The sequence below is a fragment of the Gymnogyps californianus genome, chromosome 8 (assembly GCF_018139145.2).
Source record: "Gymnogyps californianus isolate 813 chromosome 8, ASM1813914v2, whole genome shotgun sequence".
Classification (NCBI taxonomy): Eukaryota; Metazoa; Chordata; class Aves; order Accipitriformes; family Cathartidae; genus Gymnogyps; species Gymnogyps californianus.
This window is the reverse complement of record NC_059478.1, coordinates 35,888,182-35,910,738: the sequence shown is the minus strand read 5'-3', so window position 1 is coordinate 35,910,738 and position 22,557 is coordinate 35,888,182. Positions and strand designations below refer to the sequence as shown.

Here is a 22,557-nt window from a genome sequence, read left to right as displayed (position 1 = left end):
AAAATAAACTGTCATTTCTAGAGTCAGTCAACATATTTACACGGTTTATAAGCTTCTCTTCACTTTCTTCTGGAATCAACATCTTGCGAGTAAGGATAACTGTAGGCACAGAAAAGATGCTTGGGTAGCTGAGTAAGAATAGCTACAGGTGTCATTGGTGCATGAAAAAGGAAAAAGTAAGTTGTTGGAAGGAAAAAATTTGTTTTGCTAAGTGCTGCTGGGAAAAGGGTTTGTTATGCTCAGAAAGTTAAGCATATGTTAATGATGAAAGGAAGAAATTGTATTTTTATAATTCGCATGAAGGACTTGTTCATAGGAAGCACAGTCTGTTTCACAGAGCCTCACATACCGCGCAACAGCCAAATTATCTTAATGGGGGGCGAAGTGACAGAGGAGATGGATGCCTTCCCCTTGAGTCATTCTCTGATAAAGACACATCGCTTAGCTGCAAGATGACAAACTGTATGTTCAAAGTGACAAATCATTTAATTAAAATTTACAAGCGGTTAAATACTGTTTGACCCAAATGGAGGCAGTTATCATGAATCAATTTTGGAGGAGGAACTCGACTTTTCAGCAAATCGATAGCTCACAGCTACAGTACCTGGACGCTCTCCGCATTTCTTATGTGTGGAGAGCCCTTTTGCTGGCTGCTGTAGAGTCTGGTTCAGAAAAGATCTCAATCAAGTTGAAAAGTAGTAACAATTTTACTTAGGCAGTGTTTGAACACTCTCAAGTTTCATGAATAGTTAATGTCACATCAAGTGTTCAAGAAAAACGCTCTTGTATCTTAAGAGCGAGTAGCTCAGATTTTGATGAGTTATGTTTTTTCATTGCATATACAGGCCGGTGGAAATTGCAATCATCTTTCATGAAAAGGCTCAGCAGTTTTTATTATAGGAAAGTAAGGGTGGCCATTGCATTTACTAACTAATGTAGTAAATGTAAAATTGCCAGGGTAACATGCTTTTTTATTTATGCTGCTGAGCACATAATGTTCTGGTAGTTTCATAAAAATATATATTAGAGGAATTTCACATGCCAGCAAGCTGTAGATCTCTTTTATGTATATGACTTATCCAGCGTCCTTCTATTTAAGACATACCCCATTACAAAGAACAAGATTAAGCAGTATTGACATACAAGGCAAGCTCAAGAGGTAATGCCGGTCTAGTCAGTTATAATTCAAGGTGGCACTATACTTTAACTCTTCTGGAATTAGTAAACAGTTTGACTTTGTTATTTATTTCATCCATCACCTTATTATAATAAAAGTGCTATTGATGTTTAATTGATTAGCTATTAGCGCGGTTCAGCAGTAGACTTCCATGGATTACGGTTTTTTTAACATACCTGTAAAACGAGAGCAATATATACACTATGCAGAAATATGACCAAGAGAAACCCCAAAGAAATGCTTAAGAAAATCAGCACAATAGCTGAATAAAAAACGCACCTTCAGAAATCATCTGACAACCACCTCAGTGGAAGATTTGTTTAAAGGTTGTCAGCTCCTCCAGCAAAAAAGTTCCTTTCTCACACACAGTCCCCCAAAAAAGGCAAGAAATCATGTACTAACCTGCTTAACTCAATATGCTTTGTCAAGATCAGAAGAATGATGTTGAAACTGTCCAGAAACTGTAAAGTTCAGCGTAAAAAATTATCATTCACAATGCTATATGACATTGCCTCAATGTAGCAGAACCAACAAAATCTTCATGATATATGAGAACTATCAAAGGTTGCCACTGAATACATAGATTTAATACGCTGCTTAATTCAAGAGCTTATTTACAATGTCACACTTCATTTTGAGGAAAATTATTCTGACAACTGATCATTTAAAATATAGAAAGAATGTTTTACAAAAGGTCAGAAGTACAAATATTTTACATATTAACTACTAATAAATTCATTTCTTCTAAAAGTTAGAAGGATCAGCAAATGTCTTCAAAGCTATTTACAGTGTTTCAGCACAAGACCCAACCTCTAATTACCAATGTAAGTTGTAAATAATTGTCAAGTATGCAGATGAGCCAAAAATTCTATCAAATTAAAGTAATTAGCTCCCAAGTCAAATTTCTCTGTCACATTAAAATGCTTTTCCTTTTCTCAAATGTGACACTTACAAATGAGGGCAACATTGTCAGAGAAGCAGTTATTGTAGGCTGCCAAAACCATGTGCATAAGTACCCGAAAGCACACGCCAGGCATATTACTTTCAAAACAACCTGTGTTTCTCAGCAATTGACTTTATAACTCCATAGTTTTGCTACAGCATTACACTTCTGAATTGGGCAAATTTATCACACTTGAACCCTTGCAGGCGGCTCGAAAGTTACACGCTTTGTATGGAGATCTGAGCGTGGTTATCTGTCATGGAGAGCCTCGGTTCTTGGCTCTTCTTGGTTCTTCTTCACTGAAGAACCTTTCCAGACCTCATGGTTTGGGATACAGATGAGAACTGGGCTACATACTGCAACACAGGGACGGGGAATGGGAATGGGCGGCTGGCTTGCTTGTCCCAGTGCTTTCTCTAGCACTTTTATAGCGTTATTCTCAATGTCCTCTTAACCAAAGCTGTGCTTACCACGTCCAGTGGAAGAGCATGACCCATTCTCCTCTGTTTAATTTTGGACTTCCATGCAGAACCCAGCGTCAGCCTGTTCTAGACTTGATGTCTTTATCCTTTGTGTATTCTTTTCTATTTAATTTTAAGCTAAACAAGCGCTGATTGGTTTTGTTGATTGCTGTTGCTACAGATGATAACAAAACCAGGGCTAGATGTGGACTATAGATATGTAGGTAAGAAGGTAGTTCCAGCCTTGAACACATCACATCCAAAAGCAGCGGTATGAGCAGAAAACTGCATAATATGAAATAATACATTATTTATTTGTTCCTTGCCTACAAGTTTCCTTTAAAACGATCCCTTTCTATTGCTATCCCCCTCTATCTCTACAGTTGTTGCTATTCCACATCTTCCAGACAAGACAAAAGCGTTTAGACCCAAAAATACAAGCTGGTTTTGTGGTTTCCTTTACCCTGACTGTGCCAAGAGCAAGGCAGGTGAAACATGCCTCCCGCAGTGGAGCACATACATGGGAGGGAAGGGTTTTTACAGGGTGAGGGATACTCCGGTAAGACCTGTAGTTGAAAACTATAGTATGTTTCTTATGACATAGGAATGTGTTGTACTTACCATGTTAGCAAGCACATCTGTCTGCCAAGTGCTTCTGCAAAATAAGTAAGAATTTTTTGCTTTTGACTAATGAAAAATATGTATGCTACAGCATTTTAACACATTTTTGCAAATCTAAAATAGTCTGAATGTTTCAAATAGAAAGCCTGTCAACAACAACAAAAAAATAGTATATATATGCGCTTCAGAAACAGTGTGTACATCACACTGCAGACATACAAAAAGCCATCTTTCTAGAAGCAAAGCTTGGAAGATGAATGTGACATCCATTTTTACTCACCATAGTGTAGCTCCAGAGTTAGGTAGCCATACACATCATATAAGCCTACAGTACATGGGACCTGCAATTGCCTAATATGCTAAGATATCCCATAATTAAGCTCAACAGAAATTAGTTCTGATATCAGTTATAAAGAAGCATTTTAAAGAAATTGAGGTCTTCAGTAGCTACATCATTTAGAAAATTATCATCTAAAAGTGTTTTCATGGTTCATTCTCAACAGAAGAGCTTCTTTTCTCTTTTCTACAAATTTTGAGTTTTTCCATACATGAACTCAGAAAAAAATGGTTTTCTCACCAAATCTGGGGCAAGAAGGACAGTTTGGGAGTTGTACATTTGTCTTTTGGATTACAGCTTAAAATACACAATAATTAAGAATAGCCCCAATACAGTGTCTATTCAGAACTTGTGTCTGAGTCCCTGTAAGTCTCAGAACTAGGATACCTTTACTGAGCTCTTGGGAAATCTGATGAATCACAGAACAGCCCAGGTTGGAAGGGACCTCGAAAGATCGCCTGGTTCAGCCTTTCGTGGGAAGTTGGACTAGAGGAAGTTGTCAATCCTGTTTGCAATTACCATGTACATCCCGCAGAAATACAATGCAAAGTATTCTTGCATCCGACCGCTCCGACGCTGGTGCACAGTGATGCAGTACCTCCCTACGGACACATAACTAGCACATTTTAAATCTGAGGTCATTATTTTTTACCATATCCTTTCCTGTCAGAGCTCGAATGTGTTACTGTGGGCGATGAACAGCATTCTTTTAAGTGGGAGCAAACATAAGCTGCATTTCCTGGCTTTGCTGACTATGCTGGTGTTATTAAATTATTTTTCTGCTGATAGATAATAGGATGCTATATATTGTGCTATCCAGTTTACACAACTCTGTATCGAGGCGTTGCCTTTCTTTTATAAAGCATTGGTAATTCTGAAATCCAATGGAGAAAATAATCAGTCATGTCCAATTCTCAGTTCAAGGAATTAATACTTTAGCCAGTAAATTCAGCAGGCTTCAGATGTCTGTAGAAACGTCTTGATAGTGAAACTCAGGGTATTTTCTCTAGGCTGCCTCTTTCTTTTTTTTGCTGGCAATGACCAGGAGGTGAGGCCCCCCAGCGCACAGCCCTAGATGGAAGAGGCTGGTTACACAGAACGGCCCGTCGTTTTAAGCAAAAAGATGCAACACCGTGTTATTTATTGCAACACCATGTCATCTATCAGCCAGGTTACACAGATGTTATAATTTTTCTTTCAGTACTATGCAATTGTGTTCCAGCCTACTGAGCACAGTATTAATGGCAACATCTGCAATTAGGCCAGAGTTTGGGTTTTCAGCAGGGGGGGATTTTGGTTTTATTTTGGGGTTTTTTGCCTAGAGACAGATTGCATTTCTGAAGCCAACCTTGTAGCTTTGCCTGTGTAACCATGCTGGGGAGACAGCAATATCATAATCTCCCTTGACTTTTGTTAGAATTTTGAGTTGGAATTTTCATGATTTCATGGACTATTTTTATTAAATAGGCCTTACTTTGCTAATGAAATCCTAGACAGTGTTTCTAGCTCATTAATACACAGCAGTAGATCATATAACTCTGACTATCAAGCTATGCTAGGTTTGCATTTATTCAACTTTTCTCATGTATGCTCCAAAGAGGCAGAGTGGATCTGATTCCAGAAAGCACTCTTTGCTTGGCCTTTGGGCTAAGTAATAACTTTTATTTGAAGGCAAAGTTATTTGAGTCACTGAAGATAACCTTACCAAAGAGATTACTGCTGCAATAAAACACAAAATAATATTCAAAAAAATCTTTACTTTTTTCTTAATAATCCTTGGGTAAATTATTTTTAGCACATCTAAAGAAGGAGAGGAAAGCTTGGCAAACTCAAAGAAAATGGAAGTCGGGTTTTATTTCAAGCCACAGAAACAACAGTGCCCTTTAACTTATTAATAGCTCTCATGTGGGAACATTAGTGATAATTATAGCCCTTCAGGGTCTGATCCCACAAAGAAATGGGTTAAAACTGCAGCTTTATGTAAAGCATTCAAATCTGTTGTTGTTCCTATTATGCAAAGAGAAAGAAGAGAAAGAGGAAGGAGACTAGAAGACAGTGCTTAGTCCAACGAAGTGAAGCCACGCACAAGTGGTGCCTGTGGAAACAGGGCAGTGAGATCCAGGAGGAGACAGAGCTCATCCAAAGACAAATTTATCCTGAGAATAAGAAGATTCCTCCCCATTCAGAAGTGCAACTGTAGAGAAACCTTCCACTGATTGCTCCCAGTGGAAGACAAGTAACTGCTTTTAAGATAGACCTTAAGATATTTATGAGGGAAATCGCAAGGCAAGATGCAACAGCAGAGCTGGGTTCGATAAGCCAAGAGGCATATGCTAATTATAGGTTCCACAGCTGCATTCGTTTTTCTACAAGAATTAAAGATCTGTTTAAAGTTTTCTGCGCAGTTTGCATGCAACGGGCATGTCCTTAAGCCATCGGAAAGAACCGAGAGCCAATTTCTAGGAGAGGGAAATGGAGCTGCAGCCTGTGCTACGGACTGGGGAGTTGCCTCCAAGAGCTGCAGGCTGAGGTGGCTGATCTTTGCCTTTCCTCCTGTGAAACCTGTTATATCTCCAGTTCCAGAAAGAAATTAAATGTTTCAGTCACTGCTACTTATGATGCATGCCTGGATTATTGTTTTTTAAAGGCCCAAAGAGAATATTTAGAAAGGTCTCTTCCCACAGGCAAGAGAGGTGGTGTCTACTGATATTTTTGACAGATATTTGTACACACTGCTCTTAAAACTCTGCCATGATGCAGATTCCTCATCCTTTCCATGCAACCCAGGGCTAAGTTTGCCTTCATAGCTATTCTGGGCCCTACCTGCTGCGGGTCAGACCTGTCGATCTTGTTCTACCTGCTACAGACAAGAGCAGATCATGCCCTTACCTTTTCCACAGGCAATCGTTATGTGTATCCCGCAGTTGCTATCAGGACTCCCTCTCCCCCTCGGGTTTTGAACTGTCCTGCTGTTCCATGTTTTCCTCCTAGGTGAGATGTTCTCGTTGTTCTTCTCTGGGCTGTGTCCGGCCAGTCTGTGCATCTCCCAGAGTGACCCATCCACGCCAGACACAGCCCTCCTGTGCTGAGGAGAGCAGCAGCTCTACTACTTCATAGGCTGCACTGCTATTTGCACACCCCGAAACATATTTCTCCTTTCATAGCAAGATAGCACGGATGATCCACTGTAATCACAGATGCTTTTCTGAGGAATTGTCACAGAGTCAATTCTTGTTCTTCCAGTACACGTGCAGTGGGCTGTTTTTGTTAAAGAGCAGAATTTTTTTGGCCTTATTGAATTGAATTTTTTTTTTTTCTGGTCAAAAGATTTCTCTTAGTGACTAAGTTTATTTTGGATTTTAATCTGCCCTCTGAAATGCACGCAGCTCCTTCTCATTACAGAACATCCAGCTTTGAGGTTCTTGCATTACAATCCCAGCTCGGGTCACCTTGGGACGGCCCCTGTATGGCTGGTCAGTGCCGGAAGGCTTGGGGGAGATGGTCTGGGGTTGTCGGTGACTCGGTGCACACTGCTGTTTGCTCTGAACAGCTACGTTCAGGCTCAGTCAGCTCTGACGGACAGTGAGATGTCTGTTCAGTGCCAGCCGTTACCTGCTCTGCTTCACTCTCCAGGCAAGGCGCTTGGCTGATTTCTCCTGTCTCCTTTACCAGTTAAAGGCAGGGATCAGGTGGTGATCCGGTTAAGCACGGGTTCATGGCAGGACTGTACATGGCTGGTATCTCCTCCATCTGTTAAAAGTTGTCTCAGACCTCCGAGGCTGGTACACCTCCGCGGCTCTGAAGTTCCTAAAAGACACTTTATTTGTCCCAATATGACTGCACTTCTCAGCGGTACAAAGAAACTTGAGATAACTTGAGTATAGAGGATAATATATAAAGCCAAATTTTATTCTATTCCCTCACAGTAATTTTCCTCATAAATACTTCTTGGGATTATGAAATATTCCTTGCAGTAGAAACCGGGTATGTCAGGGCTGTACTATTTTATCCTGTTAACCACTAAGGCACTCTGTGTTCAGTGCCTGCTTCATTTATCCTATTAATGTATTAGAAGGATTCTTTTCCTTTGCATTATTTAATGGAATGTTTTTTTATTTGATGTGATCAAGTTTATCTGTGTCTAAATGAAATTCCATCAAAGATATACCATACAACAATGCATAAGGGTTTAAAATTGGTTTTGTTTTTGCAGCTGCAACAAAAGCATGTCTGCACTCTCTGAAAGATTAGAGTGAGTCTGCTTTGTCTGAGCACCACTGTTTTTCTGATTTTATGATACCCAGAGACATTTGCTTGAAGAAATACCTTGATAGACAGCAGCATGCGGGGAATCTATTATTTACACTGATTATCTACAAAACAGGCTTTTGCGTTAGGGCTGCTATTGTTAACAGTTTCTCCAAATCACCATTGCCCATTTTTCATGTTACCTGAATCCATTGTAAATACAGAAATATGGAGTAACAAAAATGATGCGTGCCTGGCCCCCACTGAAAAGCCCACACTTACAAACACTACGGAGTAAGAACAACAGCAAGACCATATAATTAGAGTGAGCAATAACTACAGGGATTTTTAGGTGCCACTGTGTGATAGTTGCCTGTAAATGGGGACTTTTCTATTGGCAACCGTATGCTAAAATTTAAAATGCAAGTTTGGAAACAAATCACACCTAGGTAATAAAGTTTTAACAATACTTTTTCGTTGTGAAAACAGTAGCAATCTAAAGTGCTTACATTCAAATGTATTCAAATGCGGTAGTTTGGGTTATAGCGCGTTTTTTAACAATTCAAGGGTGTACGTATACTGAATAGAAAACATTAATAGTTTCTGTAGGTCTCTAACTATCGTATCACTAATAATTAGATGCTGAACTCCTTCAAAAAGCACCCATTGACACTGAGGACCACAGCGATTCCTTTGGCACGTGAAGTAAAAATGTCCAAAATCAAGGTTTTTGAGTTATCAGGATCTTGTGCCTAAGTATAAGCTATGCCATGTGCCTCCCTTCTTGGAGAGGATTTCTTTTCTGACACCTTAAATACTCTTCACCAATAGCATCCATTTAATTAGAATGAAAAGTTTATCTTACCCTCTCTCGATGAAGTTACCCAAATTTTGCCAATCCATCTGTAACTTTAAATATGATCAAATTACCGTGGTTTTTTTAAGTATAAATTAGCTGGAAAATTTACTCACCATTTGTAAGTTTGAAAAATTAGAGATGTTTGTTTTTCTAAAATAACACCCCTTTTTTTTTTCACATTAAATGTTTTGCTGCGAACAATAACAATCAGATTTAAACCTGGATTTCTATGAGGAGAGTCAATGACAATTTGGAAAATAAAACATTAGATTTTGGAAGCTGACAGGAAGGAGGAATGCATGTTAGGGAAAAAAGCCTACAATTTTAGGGTTCCGTTTGTTAGCACAGCTTTTGAAAGTGGGAGAGAGGCTGCTGCCAGGTGGTTGGCCCAGGCAGGCCTCCAGGCAGCGCAACTGGGGAAAAGCAAACAGGAGACAGCAAAAATCGGAACGGTGACCCAATTCAACGACCCTCGGCACCGCCGTCACCCCTGGAGCGTGGCCGCTCCTTGCCGCTGCCCACCAAAGCTCTTCCCGGCCCCAGGACCGCATTTCCAAATGCAACTCTGCCGAATTGATTGGCTAGATCTTTAACTGCGTCCTCTTCAGCCTGAGCATGGGATGCTCTCCTTAGAAAAGCGACCAATTCTGTTGGCAAGATAACACGGGGCTGGTGAGTCAACCTGAGGGGGCTGGGGGTGCTTCCATGTCCATACCGTAGATATTGAGATGCCTGCACTAAGTACTTTTGAGAAGCTGCTGACTTTGGAAATGCTTTGTTCCAGAGAGTTATCTGAGAACAGAAATTAAGACACTTAAAAGCTTTTGCATATAGTTAACAACCTCCATCAGTTATGGGTTTGCTTTCTCTATAAGCTTAATGAAATGCAGCTGTTAAGTGTTCCCTAAGTAGGCCTGGTTTGAACAACTGCAAAATGTGTCTGGCATGCCCCATCACATTAATAAGCAAGCAAAAATCATCTTAAAATTTACATTACTGGGTGTATTTTTAGCTGGTTTTAAATTAGTGCTTCGCTGTTTACAATATTCAGCATGAGTTATTTGTCGGTGTGTGAGCGGGTGGAACGGGAAGGGTGACGCTGACTGTTGCGGAGGGCAGGGAGGGAAACGTGTCTCTGCTGCTGCCTCCTTGGACGTGTGCTTCCCCAGCCAGGGATCCCAAATTCCCAGGCAAAGATCCCCACAATTATGAAATCACAATGCCGGGTGGCTGAGCTAGTTATCATATTTTGATTGCTTGACTTTCTTTTCAGTCCTGTAAATGTCATATTTTATATTTTAACTAACTCAGAATCAGTACCAAGAACCAGTTTCGAATTAGATACAGAGCATATCACAACTGGGGTCTTTATGACTGAAACAAGAAGTGCTTCGTTCTTATTTTCTGTGCGTACACGGAGATACACGCAAACACACGCTGGGATAATATTTCACTTTAAAACTTTGCTGGTGGCATATCTATCTCAAGTATTTAAAACTCTAAGCTTTAATATTTTAGTGCAACAAAAAGTTGGTTTTTGCTTCTGCAGTTATAGCAATAATCTGTTATTCTCTGTATTCCTATTTTAAGACTCAAAAAAATGCTACATTATTCATTTAAATGAGAAATAAGAAACAAATCAGCATAAGCCATTCATTTTACAGTTTCTGCATCTCACAGCAGCCTTGCGTGAATGCCGATGAATAGGACCTGACAATACCCCTCTCTCATCAATTCCATCGGTCTGGGGGGGGCTCATCTTCCGAATCTTTCTGCCAACGCTCACCTTTCAGAGAACGATAAAGCCACTCTTTTAAGACCCTCACAGGTTTTGGCTTTATCCTCTACAGCTCTGTCTTATCCATCCGGGCAGAGTTAGCTCATGGACAACTTCTGCAATATGCCCTGTCTCCTTTCTCAAGGCTTTTCAGATATATTTGTCTCAGTAGTGCTAAGTGACTCCTGGCTAGAAAATATACAAAAGCAAAACCCACCCAAAATTACGCCCACGCGACCCAGAGAATGGCTGCACAGGCATTAACAGAGCAAAATTTGGCTGTTCCCTATACTAACGACGTATTTGATGTAGATGATGCTATAGGGAGGTGGAGTCCCCTAGAACGTTCCTCTCTTGTTCCCGGCATAATCCTTGTCCCTATGGTTTCGTGAGCAAGGACTGGGGAGACGAATGAACGCTGCGCGCAGGTGAGGACACGTCCAGTGGCGTGAAGCTACCTCATCCAGCAGTTTGTTATTCTCAGTGAAAATGTTTTTCAGTGCCCCGTGAGCCATCACATAAAATGTATTTCACTTTTCCGAAAGCCGGGGCTGCGTAGCTCTGCACTGATTTCTTCACTTGACTTTCTTCGCTGGGATAAGCAAAACATTTTGACCATGCATCGCTTATAAAATAATCTCTTGCAAACGTACGCCTTTATTTAAAATAGAAGCATTTTGCATTTCAAATGCACTCTGGGGATGTTGGCCTGGGCAGTACTGTACGTTTCTCTCTCATTAAAAGGAATTTCAGTGATTCATACCAATAACAGAGGAACATCAGACTGGAGAGGACCTTCTGAGTCACCACGTCCAGCTCTCAGCTACCACAGACGCAGTCCAAACGCATTTCAACATTACTTAAATTATAAGCATTTTCCAAGTGTTATTATCATGGTCAAAGCTCGGTTTAATTGAAGTCTCCATCTAGCACACACTTCAAAAGGGCCTGCTCGTTCAGAGCTATCTGTTTAACTTCCCTCGTGAATTTTCTGTCACTGTAAATTCCCTGTCTCGGGCACTTAGCCTTGAGGATGATTGCATTTGCATAAGACTAAACAGATCGGTGTCTTCGCTGATTCATTTTTACGCAAGATTTTAAGGTTTTGTTCTGCCAAGGTCAAGCTTGCCACAATCCTACCCGGCCTCCAAGGCACAGAGCGAGGTTTCTCTTCTTGACAAACTTTCCTTTGTTCAAAATGCTCGTACGCCTGTTCTAGCGCTCTCCAAGCAGATTACTTCTCCTATCACAAGCCATTGCTTTCTAATTCAGTCTTTTATAGACTGTCGACCCGCTCCTCCAAAGCCATAAATCCTCAACTAACTTCAAGTGTAACAATATTTAGAGATTTTATCTGTAGGACTCAACTGAGCCTTCAGAGTGCCATTATCTTACAATCTTTTCTTTTAAAAAAACATTTTTGACAGCCCAGTCTTTTTCACCTTTTTTTTTCTTACTGCTTTGACCTTGAGTTAGTTTATTCCTTCCTTCTCTGTGTATTTTAAATGTTGCACAAAAAACTATTTATTAAGGCTTTCCTATAATAAATCATTAACCTGAATATAGTTAAATGAAATGCTTATTAACATCTCCCTGCATAATCCATTTAACAGAATTAGTCTTGCTTATTCAGACAGCCTAAAGAGGTCCGTGCTTTTGTCTACAAGGCATCAGCATTAAAGCTTATAATTATTTCTGGTTAATGCAGTCCTTGGTGTTAGGCAATGTTGGTTTGCACGTTTCAGCATAGTACTTTTCCTAATCTCTTGTATTAATTAGAGATTGTGATATAATATTACTTTGTTCCTTTCTATTCACCACCAGGAGAGATGTCTGAACATAATCCTATCTGTGCTAAGAGTGTGCTTAAATATTTTCACAACTGATAACTGTTATAAAACATTAGGATTATGTAGAATAATCACTAAATTAGAAAAAAGGAGAGCGTGATACGAGCACGTGGACTTCAGAGGCATGCACACAGGGACCTTGGCTGGCGGTCGTGCTCTGACGGCGGTGGAGGACACGGCAAGCGCCGACCTTAGCAGGGGTTTCTCCTTCCGCAGGACTGTGACACCGTGTAAATGACTCCCAGGAAAGATGCCAGACGCGGTCTTGTCAAAAGTGAGAAACGGACCCGCTTTTATCGATAAGTAAGAACACAGGGAGTTCCAAAGCAAAGGGGGGAACGAGAGCCGAAACTTTCTCCGCCTGTCTCCATCCCTGCTGCAACAAGAGCGCCTGCTCGCACAGATCTACAGATAATTTTACTGTACTAAGGGAGGTTAGACGAGCCTGATAACGCTTATAAGGACACGGTGCAATACGTGCGCACAAAACCCAGTTCTGTCACCTACTGCTGTGTGTCAATATCGAGGGTTACTCTCAGCGGGCAGGGGGTGATTGCAAATCCCAAGGCTTCCCGCGGAGCTCCCCAGGGGAAGAACCATCTTCTGGGAGAGGGGATGCACGGGGACCTGCCGAACCCCACCGGGTCCCTTCACAGCTCTTCTGCGACGCTGCCGCCTGCGCGGCTCAGCTTGACACCCTGCCCCTGCCTTCCCAGACGGGACGCTGCTTGTCAGCCTCTGAGGAACATTTAACGGCTTATCCATTAGCAAGAAAGTAAATTATCATCCCTCAATGACTGAAGCTGATATATTTTAAACTTACGGCATCTTCTAAATCCCGGGTCATTTTATATTTCAAACATCAGACTTTTCATCAAGCTCATTTTAATCTTCTTCTGGATCGAAATTCACTTTCTTTTAAGGTATCACTACCACAGCTCTGAACTGAATTTGCACCGCCGGATCGGCACAAGGGGAGCCAAACAATTTGACCTTGGTTTCTATTTCAGATAGTTACCAAGACATTGTTCTGGATGAGATTCTTTAGCCAGATAAATACCTCCCTGCGGGCCAGCCGCTGTTCTCCTTGCCCTCTCTCTGTACCAAAAGCTTCACATGCTGTAAAATCAGTTATAAACAGAATGCTCCATTATAACGGTGGTAATAGGTATTATGGAAATGCCCAGGATAGCTGCAGATGTAATCAGAGTCAAATAATTCATGCTTTTATTTAATGCCTAATCATACATACCTCCACCATTATCCTGCTGCACAAATATTAAGACTGCAAGTGCATGTGTGTGTGTCTGTATAAAACAATGACATTCAATGCTAAGATCTTAGTGGGGAAAAAAAAGAAGCTGCGAGTTTGTCCTGGTTTCGGCTGGGAGAGAGTTAATTTTCTTCTTAGTAGCTGGTACAGTGCTGGGGTTTGGATTTAGCCTGAGAATACTGTTGATAACACACTGATGGTTTAGTTGTTGCTAAGTAGCGCTTATTCTAAAAGTGAAGGATTTTCAGTTTCCCATGCTCTGCCAGCAAGCAGGTGTGCAAGGAGCTGGGAGGGAGCACGGCCAGGGCAGCTGACCCCAACTAGCCAAAGGGATATTCCATACCATAGAATGTCATGCGCAGTATATAAACAGGGGGGAGTTGGCCGGGAGGGGCGGATCGCTGCTGGGGCATCGGTCAGCGGGTGGTGAGCAATTGCATTGTGCATCACTTGTCTTTCTTGGATATTATTTCTCTTTTTTTTTTTGTTATATTGCTTTTCATTACAATTATTTTTTTATTATTATTATTAGTTAGTACTATATTTTATTTTACTTTAGTTATTAAACTGTTCTTATCTCAACCCATGAGTTTTACCTTTTTTTTTCCTTCTCCCCACCCCACTGGGAGAGGGGAGGGGGAAGCGGCTGCGTGGTGCTGAGTTGCCGGCTGGGGTTAAACCACGACAGAGTTTTGTGCTATTTTCAAACATTTCAACCTTTTAATTCATTCCTAAACTAAGGTTTTTAGTCTGACATAGAGAACCATCAAAAAAAACCTATGAAAGCTTATTAATTTTTAAGAATTTTAAAGAATTTTTAAGAGCCGAGCACAACATTTTAAACTGTATGCCATCCAGTAGACTTACCGTGACATTGTGATTGATGCAACCCATTTGCCACTAACAGTGGGAGAGGGACATCTGCTTATAAATTCACTTTGGAGACTAGAAACACTTGGAGATTTCCAGAAGTCAAATTAAAGTTAAGAGGCATAATGATCTGGCAAGACTTTCCCAATCATTAAGCCACCGTCCATCGTACCTGAGACAAGCGGGTGCTCCCCAGCTGAACGCGCAGGCAGCGCCCTGCCCATCTCTGCCAGCCGAGCTTCCCAGAGGGTGCTCTAATTCGGGCTGCTAATTATAAAAGGAGACTATTAAAGCAAACTGAAAAACAGTCAGGCTTTTTCCACCAACAGATGAATCAGAGGGTTGAAGAAGTGCACCACGATGCACATGCTGAACTACTGGTCCTGTGCAGGCATATGGCAAATGTTTTCCAGCTACCAGTTCCAGTTTGAATTAAAATAGCGTGGCTTTTTAAACCTGCGGTATGCAGTTCCAAAAAAGCCCTTTAAAGCCAATTTCTGATCAGTTTGCCTGTTGGCATGCCGTAGATTTTGGGGAGGTTTCCACAATGACAGCAATTTCTTTGTTCGGGGGGACTCTTGGGGCCACGTGGATGCAAACGTGAATAGCTTCGGGTTTATTTTGGTTTTCTGTAGCAAATGTCGCTGCGGGTCTCACTAAGTGAAACTCTACCCAGCAGGTACTGATCAGCAGACCCTAATGACAGCAGGCACGCACCAGTTTGCCCTCTTTAAAGGAATCTGAGGAAATGGAACAGGTATTAGAGGGGCTGGAAAGTAATTTCAAATTTCTGCTCAAGCTCTTTCAGAACATCAGTCCCAGGGAACCTGGGAGCCATGCAGCGCAGCTGGGTTTCATTCTTTATTGTAATGCCAAAGACGGGTTTAAAGAAACTCAGAGAGCTTATTGAACGGTTTTTTGAACTGAAATCTTGTTTGTCAGACCCAGCCATAGCATCGACACCCTAGCTCCTCGGGGGGCTGAGGTGTGGGACGGGGTGGGATTGAACAGGGCTAATATATGGCCCATGGACCAGCAAAACCAGCCCCTGCACTGGTTTGGCATCCTGCACCTCCCTGTACCACATGAACTCAGCCCTCGGGGCAGTTTATTCAAACCCAGCAGAGTCCAGTGGCTTAAACTGCTCCAGATTTGCTTCTCCTTCAAGTTTCTTTCACATCAAATTCTTCTGGTTAGCCAGCTTTGGGAACCATAACTCTTTTCTATTATCTACCCAAGTCTATGTATTTTTCCCCCATTAATTCACCTAGTACCTTTGTGCTGAAACAATCCAGATATGATTTAATAAGCTTTAGAAAGATAGTACTGGTTCATATGCAGGAAATCAGATTTACATAATTTTCCACTCGCTTTTATAGCCACCGTAGTTCAAATTATCTTTACGTTGGGGAAATTCTTTTAATATGATAAAATGAAATACCACCTACGCTATGCTTCAGCTTGCTAGCCTGGTTTTTGTAATAAATTAAATGTTGATTTGTCATACTGACTTATCACAGAAAGTTCGTTTTTAATGAGAAGAGAAGAGAGTGCCCTGTCCTGCAGTTAGTCATGGTTATAAGTCACTAAACTAAGCTTCAAAATCAAGCTTCACCTTGTAATTTTTTTTTTATTACCTGAACCTTTCTGCATGGGGGGAAAAACGAATGATTTTTGGTTTTATCACATACTCTGCACCAAATAAAATGTCAGACATTGAAAATGGACCCGGCAGCACATAGCACAGATTTCTGTATAGGAAGAAAAGGAACGTTTATGTTTCAGTATTTGGACCGAACAAGACTTGAAATTCAGGAGGCTGCGTCCTGCAAAAGCAAACAGGATTTGGTGAAACCCCCAGGTTTACTTTATTTTCTTGGGCGATTGCTGCAGTCTCTCCTACTCCTCCAGACAGGCTGCGATTTGAGTGCAATCCCCTCTGTTGCTTTATTATCATCATTTATCTCGGGGAGGGGCTTTCCGTGCAAGCCAGACGCTGGGTACCAAGCCCACCGAGCGAGATCCTGCTCTCCTCCCTGGCCTCCATCCTGCCCGCACCGCTCAACCCCTCCTGGACACGCCGGCAGCACGGCTCGCGCCTGCCGTCAGGGATGCTTTACTTCTCCTCCTCTTCTCTGCCCAAAAGGGAAGCGCGTGAGGATTTGGTGAAGTTTGCTTACTCCCAAGCACGGCGTGCGCCGTACCCTGCTGTCTCCCTGCCAGAGGTGGACTTGGCACTGGCGAGGGGCAGCGGTGCTGTCGGAGGCAGCTCGCTCCTGGGCAAGGCGGTGGGACGAGCTTTGGCTTGGCCCAGGAAAACTGTCTTCTGCACCGTTGGTACCTGTTCTGTGTAGCCATCCTCCATGTACCTGCAGAGTAGAGCTGTTGGCTGAAGTCTCATCTTCAGACCATCTCTTGGTGTTCTCAGTCCAGATAGCCCCGTGCCTTGAGGACACCTCGGGACGGCAATGTAATGGGGTGAAAGGAGAGATCCTGCAGAAGAGGCAGGATCCTCCACATGGTATCCAACCCCGCACCAACCCGAGGCTCCCAGGCGACCTCTTCTCTTCGTTCACACATGGCTTGCATGTTTTTCAAAGTAGCCACATTCGTGGTTTCTCCCTTTCGCAGCACAGCCTTTGGGTTGAGCATCCCCAGCTCACTCAAGATGGGTCATCAGGAATGAGCTTGGAAATGTCTGTTCCCCTCCTGCCTTTCCGACACCTCTGTCCTCTGCGAGGAAAAGGCCTTGAGCACCAGGACGTGGGCACCAAGCTGGCTCAGTCTTGCTCAGCATCCACCAACTAACCTCCATCCATGTTTCCGGCAGACATTGGGTCAGTCTAGTCAAAAAAGCAAAATCTGCAACTTGTATCTAAATAAAGTGCCGCTGACATAAGCGATGCCTGCTTGTAGAAATGGCACTCGATACAAGACTTGCACAGATTTTAGGTTTTAGAATAATCTATAGCATATTCATGTAGTCTGGAAAGCAAAACGTTTGATACCAGTGTTCAGCCAAAGAGCACAGGACGTTGCGTACGACTATAAGAGGTCGGGGTTTCACGCATCATATAAAAGAAAAATATTTGATTGGAGAGAAATTTTGTACAGAAATCTGGTGGCCAAAGTGAGCCTGCAGAATTTATTTAGCAGCCGAACATCCCAATAGCGTCATCCTGATAGCTTCAGCTCAGTGCAGGGTGAGGTAACCGGTCCTTTTCCTTCCTCCTGCCTGCGGCTTTTCAAGACCAAAAGCATCGGTTTCTGCCTGGGTCCTTTCCCGCGCCGCAGTCAGGATAGCCCGCAGACAGCCCGCTCGCGACTGCTGCAAATGATTGCCTCCTCCCTTGTTTCTCGACGCTGTTTTCTTATATTTTAACTCTCTTTGCATGCACTCACTGTAATATTTACTTAGGAATTTGAGAAAGACTTTGTATTAAAGCAAGTAAATACAATTTCTTCAAAGAGCCTGAAAATAAATATGAATGTCTTTGGCTAAGCAACATTGTCAAACTTTGGCTTCTAAAGTTAGGGAGAAAGTGAGTTGTTTTCCAACAGAGCTAAATATATTCACCTTTCATTGATTTCAGTGGAGATCTTAATGCTCAGTAACTTAAAAACAGATAAATAATTCAGATGTTTAAACATGAAGCGCTCATCTGATGTTAAGTACTCACATTTGTGAATGCTTGCCTTAATAATCATTTATCCTCTTTAAAACAAAATGAGGGGTGTAGCAGGAGGGCTTGGCGACTTTTGCAGCATTTTCTCCAGTTTTCAGCAGAATGCTTTTGCTGCCCTAACAGTTATCTTAGAAGAATTAATGAAAACTAAGAATTTGGGGGTCTAAGAGTGGAAATTTTCACTTAACCCCTTTTTCTTCTCTTTGCAGCTCCCAGTACAGCCCAGTACGGGATCACCGGTGACGCCGAAGTCCTCTTCTCCTGCTGGTACCTTGTGTTGACACTGTCCTCCCTCACCAGCATATTCTACCTGAAGAACATCATTCTGCACTAAATGTAAAGACCCATAAAAGGCTTTTAAGGATTCTCTGAAAGTGCTGATGACTGGATCCAATCTGGTAGAGTTTGTTAAAAGCAGCGTGGGATATAATCAGCAGTGCTTACATGGGGATGATCGCCTTCTGTAGAATTGCTCATTATGTAAATACTTTAATTCTACTCCTTTTTTTGATTAGCTGCATTACCTTGTGAAGCAGTACACATTGTCCTTTTTTAAGACGTGAAAGCTCTGAAATTACTTTTAGAGGATATTAATTGTGATTTCATGTTTGTAATCTACAAGTTTTCAAAAGCATTCAGTCATGGTCTGCTGAGTTGCAGACCGTAGTTTACAAAAAAAAAAAAATATTGCAGTAAAAATGTGCTTCTTTAAGGCTGCAATACAAATATTCAGTTCCCTTCTTAAATAGCATTCTATCCACATTTACACAGAAACATTTTTTCTTTTTTGATAAAAAAAAATCAAATACTATTGCCTTCAAAATATTTCTTCAAAATATTACACATATCTAGATTTTCTTCTAGCATGATATTCAGGTTTCAAGAATGAGCCTTGTATTATAACTGCATTGCGCAGTACTGCTTTCTGTTTTCTTTCCTTTTTCCTGCAAATTCAGCATGGGTGTGCCTTCATAAAACACTACTTTCCTCTTCCTCTCCAACAAATCTGGAATGTGTTTTGGGAAACGCTAAAGCATCCTTTTGAGCATAGGAAATCTCAAGTCGAGGACCAAGGTGCTATTGGCTAAAGGCAAACCTCCTCTCCCAGCTCCAGAGGGCCATGGAACCGCTCCAGACGTAGGTTTTTAGGCAGTCGGTCAAGGACAGCACCAACTCCTCTCCTTTTTATGTTTTCCATCTACCACCACTAACCAGTAGGCGATCTCTCTAAAAACTAGTTTTCCCATCACAAAACGGAACGCAAATTATTTCGAGACATCTTTTGAATGTAGGAACGTTTCCCTTAGTCATTCTAAATCAAAATTCCTAAATGGCTGTAAGTGTGAGAAGCCGAGTAGTCCCTTTTGTATTACTGGCAAAAACTATGTGAATTGGTATTTTTCTTGCACTTAATTTTGTACTGGTTTGGCTAATTTAGCAATGATAAAGGATGCTTTTAAATATTAGATATCTGAAAATACATGAAGTATCAAGCAGAATTTTATATATATACATATATATATAAAATACATATATATATTAAAACGAGGTTGCTCCAGTAACTGTACTGAAGTGCATGTTGCCGTCCATGATAGAATCGTCTTTACAGACAGGACTTCATGACCGAGGTACTAACACTGTACAAATATCTTACCACAGCAGTTAAGTCCTCACACACAATTTCCTAGTACTGCAGCCTATCAAGATAAAGCTCTCATTTCACTCAGTGAAGGATCAAGTCTCAAAATAGCATATCATGCTACTAACTTTTTTTTTTTTTAAACAGCCCCGGACAGCATTAACACAAAATGTTGCTCACAGTTTACAGCTGAATTTAAAAATGCCATCTGTGTAAATTGCTGCGGCGTGACTATGGCCAACAGCCCTTGAATACAAGATCTCCTGGTGACCCCAACAGATCTTGACTTGCTTACAAAGCAACTATCGATGACAAGAATAAAAAAACCATTATCGACATTATTATTCCCCTGTTTTGTATATGAACTCCAGTAGGCGACACAATTATTATACTACAACATTTTTTCTCCTGACAATAGGTGTTTGTAGCAGGCAATTCCAGATGAGCGCTGGTTCCAAATTCAGTTCACAGATGATACCCCAGTTTTTGAAAAGGCAGACTCTGAGTTTCGCTAGTCTCACTATATGCTATCCCATGCTAACACGTAGACAGAATATGCAGTGAATCTGTTGTAGTTACTGATGAACTCAGGCGCAGGGTATAAACGGAAATATGTTGACTCCAAAATATGGCAATAAAATGTCCTGGGTCACTCTGCGTACGTTCCGTGACGGATCGTACTATTCCTATCGCATTATTTACAGCCATGTGCTCAGCAGTTACTCTTTTCAGAAATGTGGCATTTTTTAAAACCTTGAATAACATGACAAAATCTGTTCTTTAAGGAAATAGTATAAACCCAATTCAAATTATACTATACACAGGCCTGATATTCTAATCTCTCTTGTATTGCAGCTTTAAAGTGCTATATTTTAGAACTCATTTGCTAGAAACAGTGGTGCTGCAGAAAGTATCGTGTCAGTCCGGTTTTATGAAGAAAGAAAAAAGGATACGCATAGCCCAACTCATATGCCTCATCTCACGTAAAATTGAGAGATGTTTCTATACTGTGGCTGGATCAAATTATATATTTTGATGATATATTTCATTTCAGTGATTCCTGATATCTGGATCCTGGTATTTCCAGCAACAGAATAGAATGAGCAGCAGCTTTGTTAAATACGACAAAAAAAAAAAAAAAAAAAAAAAGAAGTATGCACTGTTTGTATTCGTACCAGGTAGAGCCACTGGATGACATGGACCAGATAGTCCCATCTCTGAATTTTCACTTAAATTTGGGGGGACATAATTATTGTCAAGTCAAAAAAACCATTTCTACGTGCCAACGGCGTTTCCTTAGATGAGATAGGTATTTAATATCAGTCAGACCCGCGCGTTCAGCAGTGGACGTGCGTGTGCGTGTGTGCGTGCGTGCGAAGCGCGGCGCGAGGGGCGCGGGGACCGCGCACACGCTGCCGTGCGCCCTCGGGGTCTGTAGGGTCAGCATCCCGAAGGCTGCTCACGAGACTCTGCCCTCTCAGCCCTCCAGTCCTACAAAGAGATACAGCCGTGCTTAACTTTATGCACCGGTTAATGCAACAGACATAGTACCTATAGCCAAACGACCTTGATTTTTGCAGGATTGGAGCTGTAGGCGGTGTTGATCAAATAAAGAAACTTGGTTCTTGGTGAATCTGTTCCATGCGGTAAACTGGTAATTGTACAGACTGGGACTTATTGGGGCGTTCTTCCAAAACGGACGGTGCAGACTGCTGCAAATTGAACACAACCACATTTTACGAAATCTACCCGCCCTGTAATGCGTGGGGTGTATTTGCTTTAGGCAACTGTTTGAAGGTATGTTCTATGCTTCTTCGAAGGATTAACCCATACTGTTCATATCTGTCGGGCAAATATTATTATATTTATTCCCACCTTTCAAACGTGAAAAATAAATGGCTTAGCTCCAAGCAGTATAACTGAATATTTATATCAAGATTGTTGTCCACATTGGAAACCCCAAAGTCTGTAACACCGTAAGTTCCTACTTGTGCAATAACTCAGGTCTGCAATTACCATTGCATCAGTGACGTACAGAGAAGCAATGATGCTCTAATTATACAGTTGCTGATCGTGATATTATACTAATACCGAATTAAAGGGTGTCTCACAACTTCTTGAACAAATGCAGTTTCTCAAGGGTTTATAACTTGGCAGGAAACGTATCCTTCATAGCTAGACAGCTTTTTTTAAACTTTTCAATATATATATTTTTTTTTAGAAACTATGCTGTTTTTAAGATACAGGAGTGTTAAAAACCATCACCAGTAAGAGCTGCTTTTTTGCACATTTTCAGAGCTAGCGTTCTAGACAAACAACGGTAAATGTTATGCCTACCAAAATCTCCACTTATTCCACATAACTGTGTTACAAAGAATGTGTATACCAAAATATGTATTTACATGGATAAACAATATGCCTTAATGACTAAATATGCATTTACTTCTAAGACTGGATCAGACTTGTGCCCGGTCTGGAGGTAAATAATCCATATTTCATAGCCTGCCATGGAAGGTTTTGTTTCTTTGGAGAAAAAGGAAAAAAAAAAGTGTTTCTTTTAAAATTAATTTTAAAATTAAGTAATATTAAATTAAATATTAAATATGAAATAATTTTAAAATTCTTGCATAAACTGACATATGTGAGGAAGTTTAGGAAAAGGATAAACTTTAGCACTGGCAATGCGTCGCCTCGCTCGCGGGCTTCTGACCGACCTTAAGCACGGCCGCTGCACATGCAGGGGGGTGCAAACACGCTTGGTTTGGGGGTTCGGTCCTGTTTTATGTTGCTCTGCTGAGCATTGCGGGCAAGGGAGG

General features: G+C 41.4%; 1 protein-coding gene across 2 annotated transcripts in view; it reads left to right on the top strand.

Annotated features, from left to right (window-relative positions):
- NEGR1 (neuronal growth regulator 1) overlaps positions 1–20,861 on the top strand; it is a 297,810-nt gene extending 276,949 nt beyond the window's left edge. For both annotated transcript variants that reach the window (XM_050900845.1, XM_050900844.1), the window contains one exon: positions 18,312–20,861. In XM_050900845.1, coding sequence (XP_050756802.1) covers positions 18,312–18,436 — 125 coding nt within the window. In that variant the 3' untranslated portion in view covers positions 18,437–20,861. The remainder of the gene's footprint in view (positions 1–18,311) is intronic.
- Positions 20,862–22,557: the final 1,696 nt, after the last annotated feature.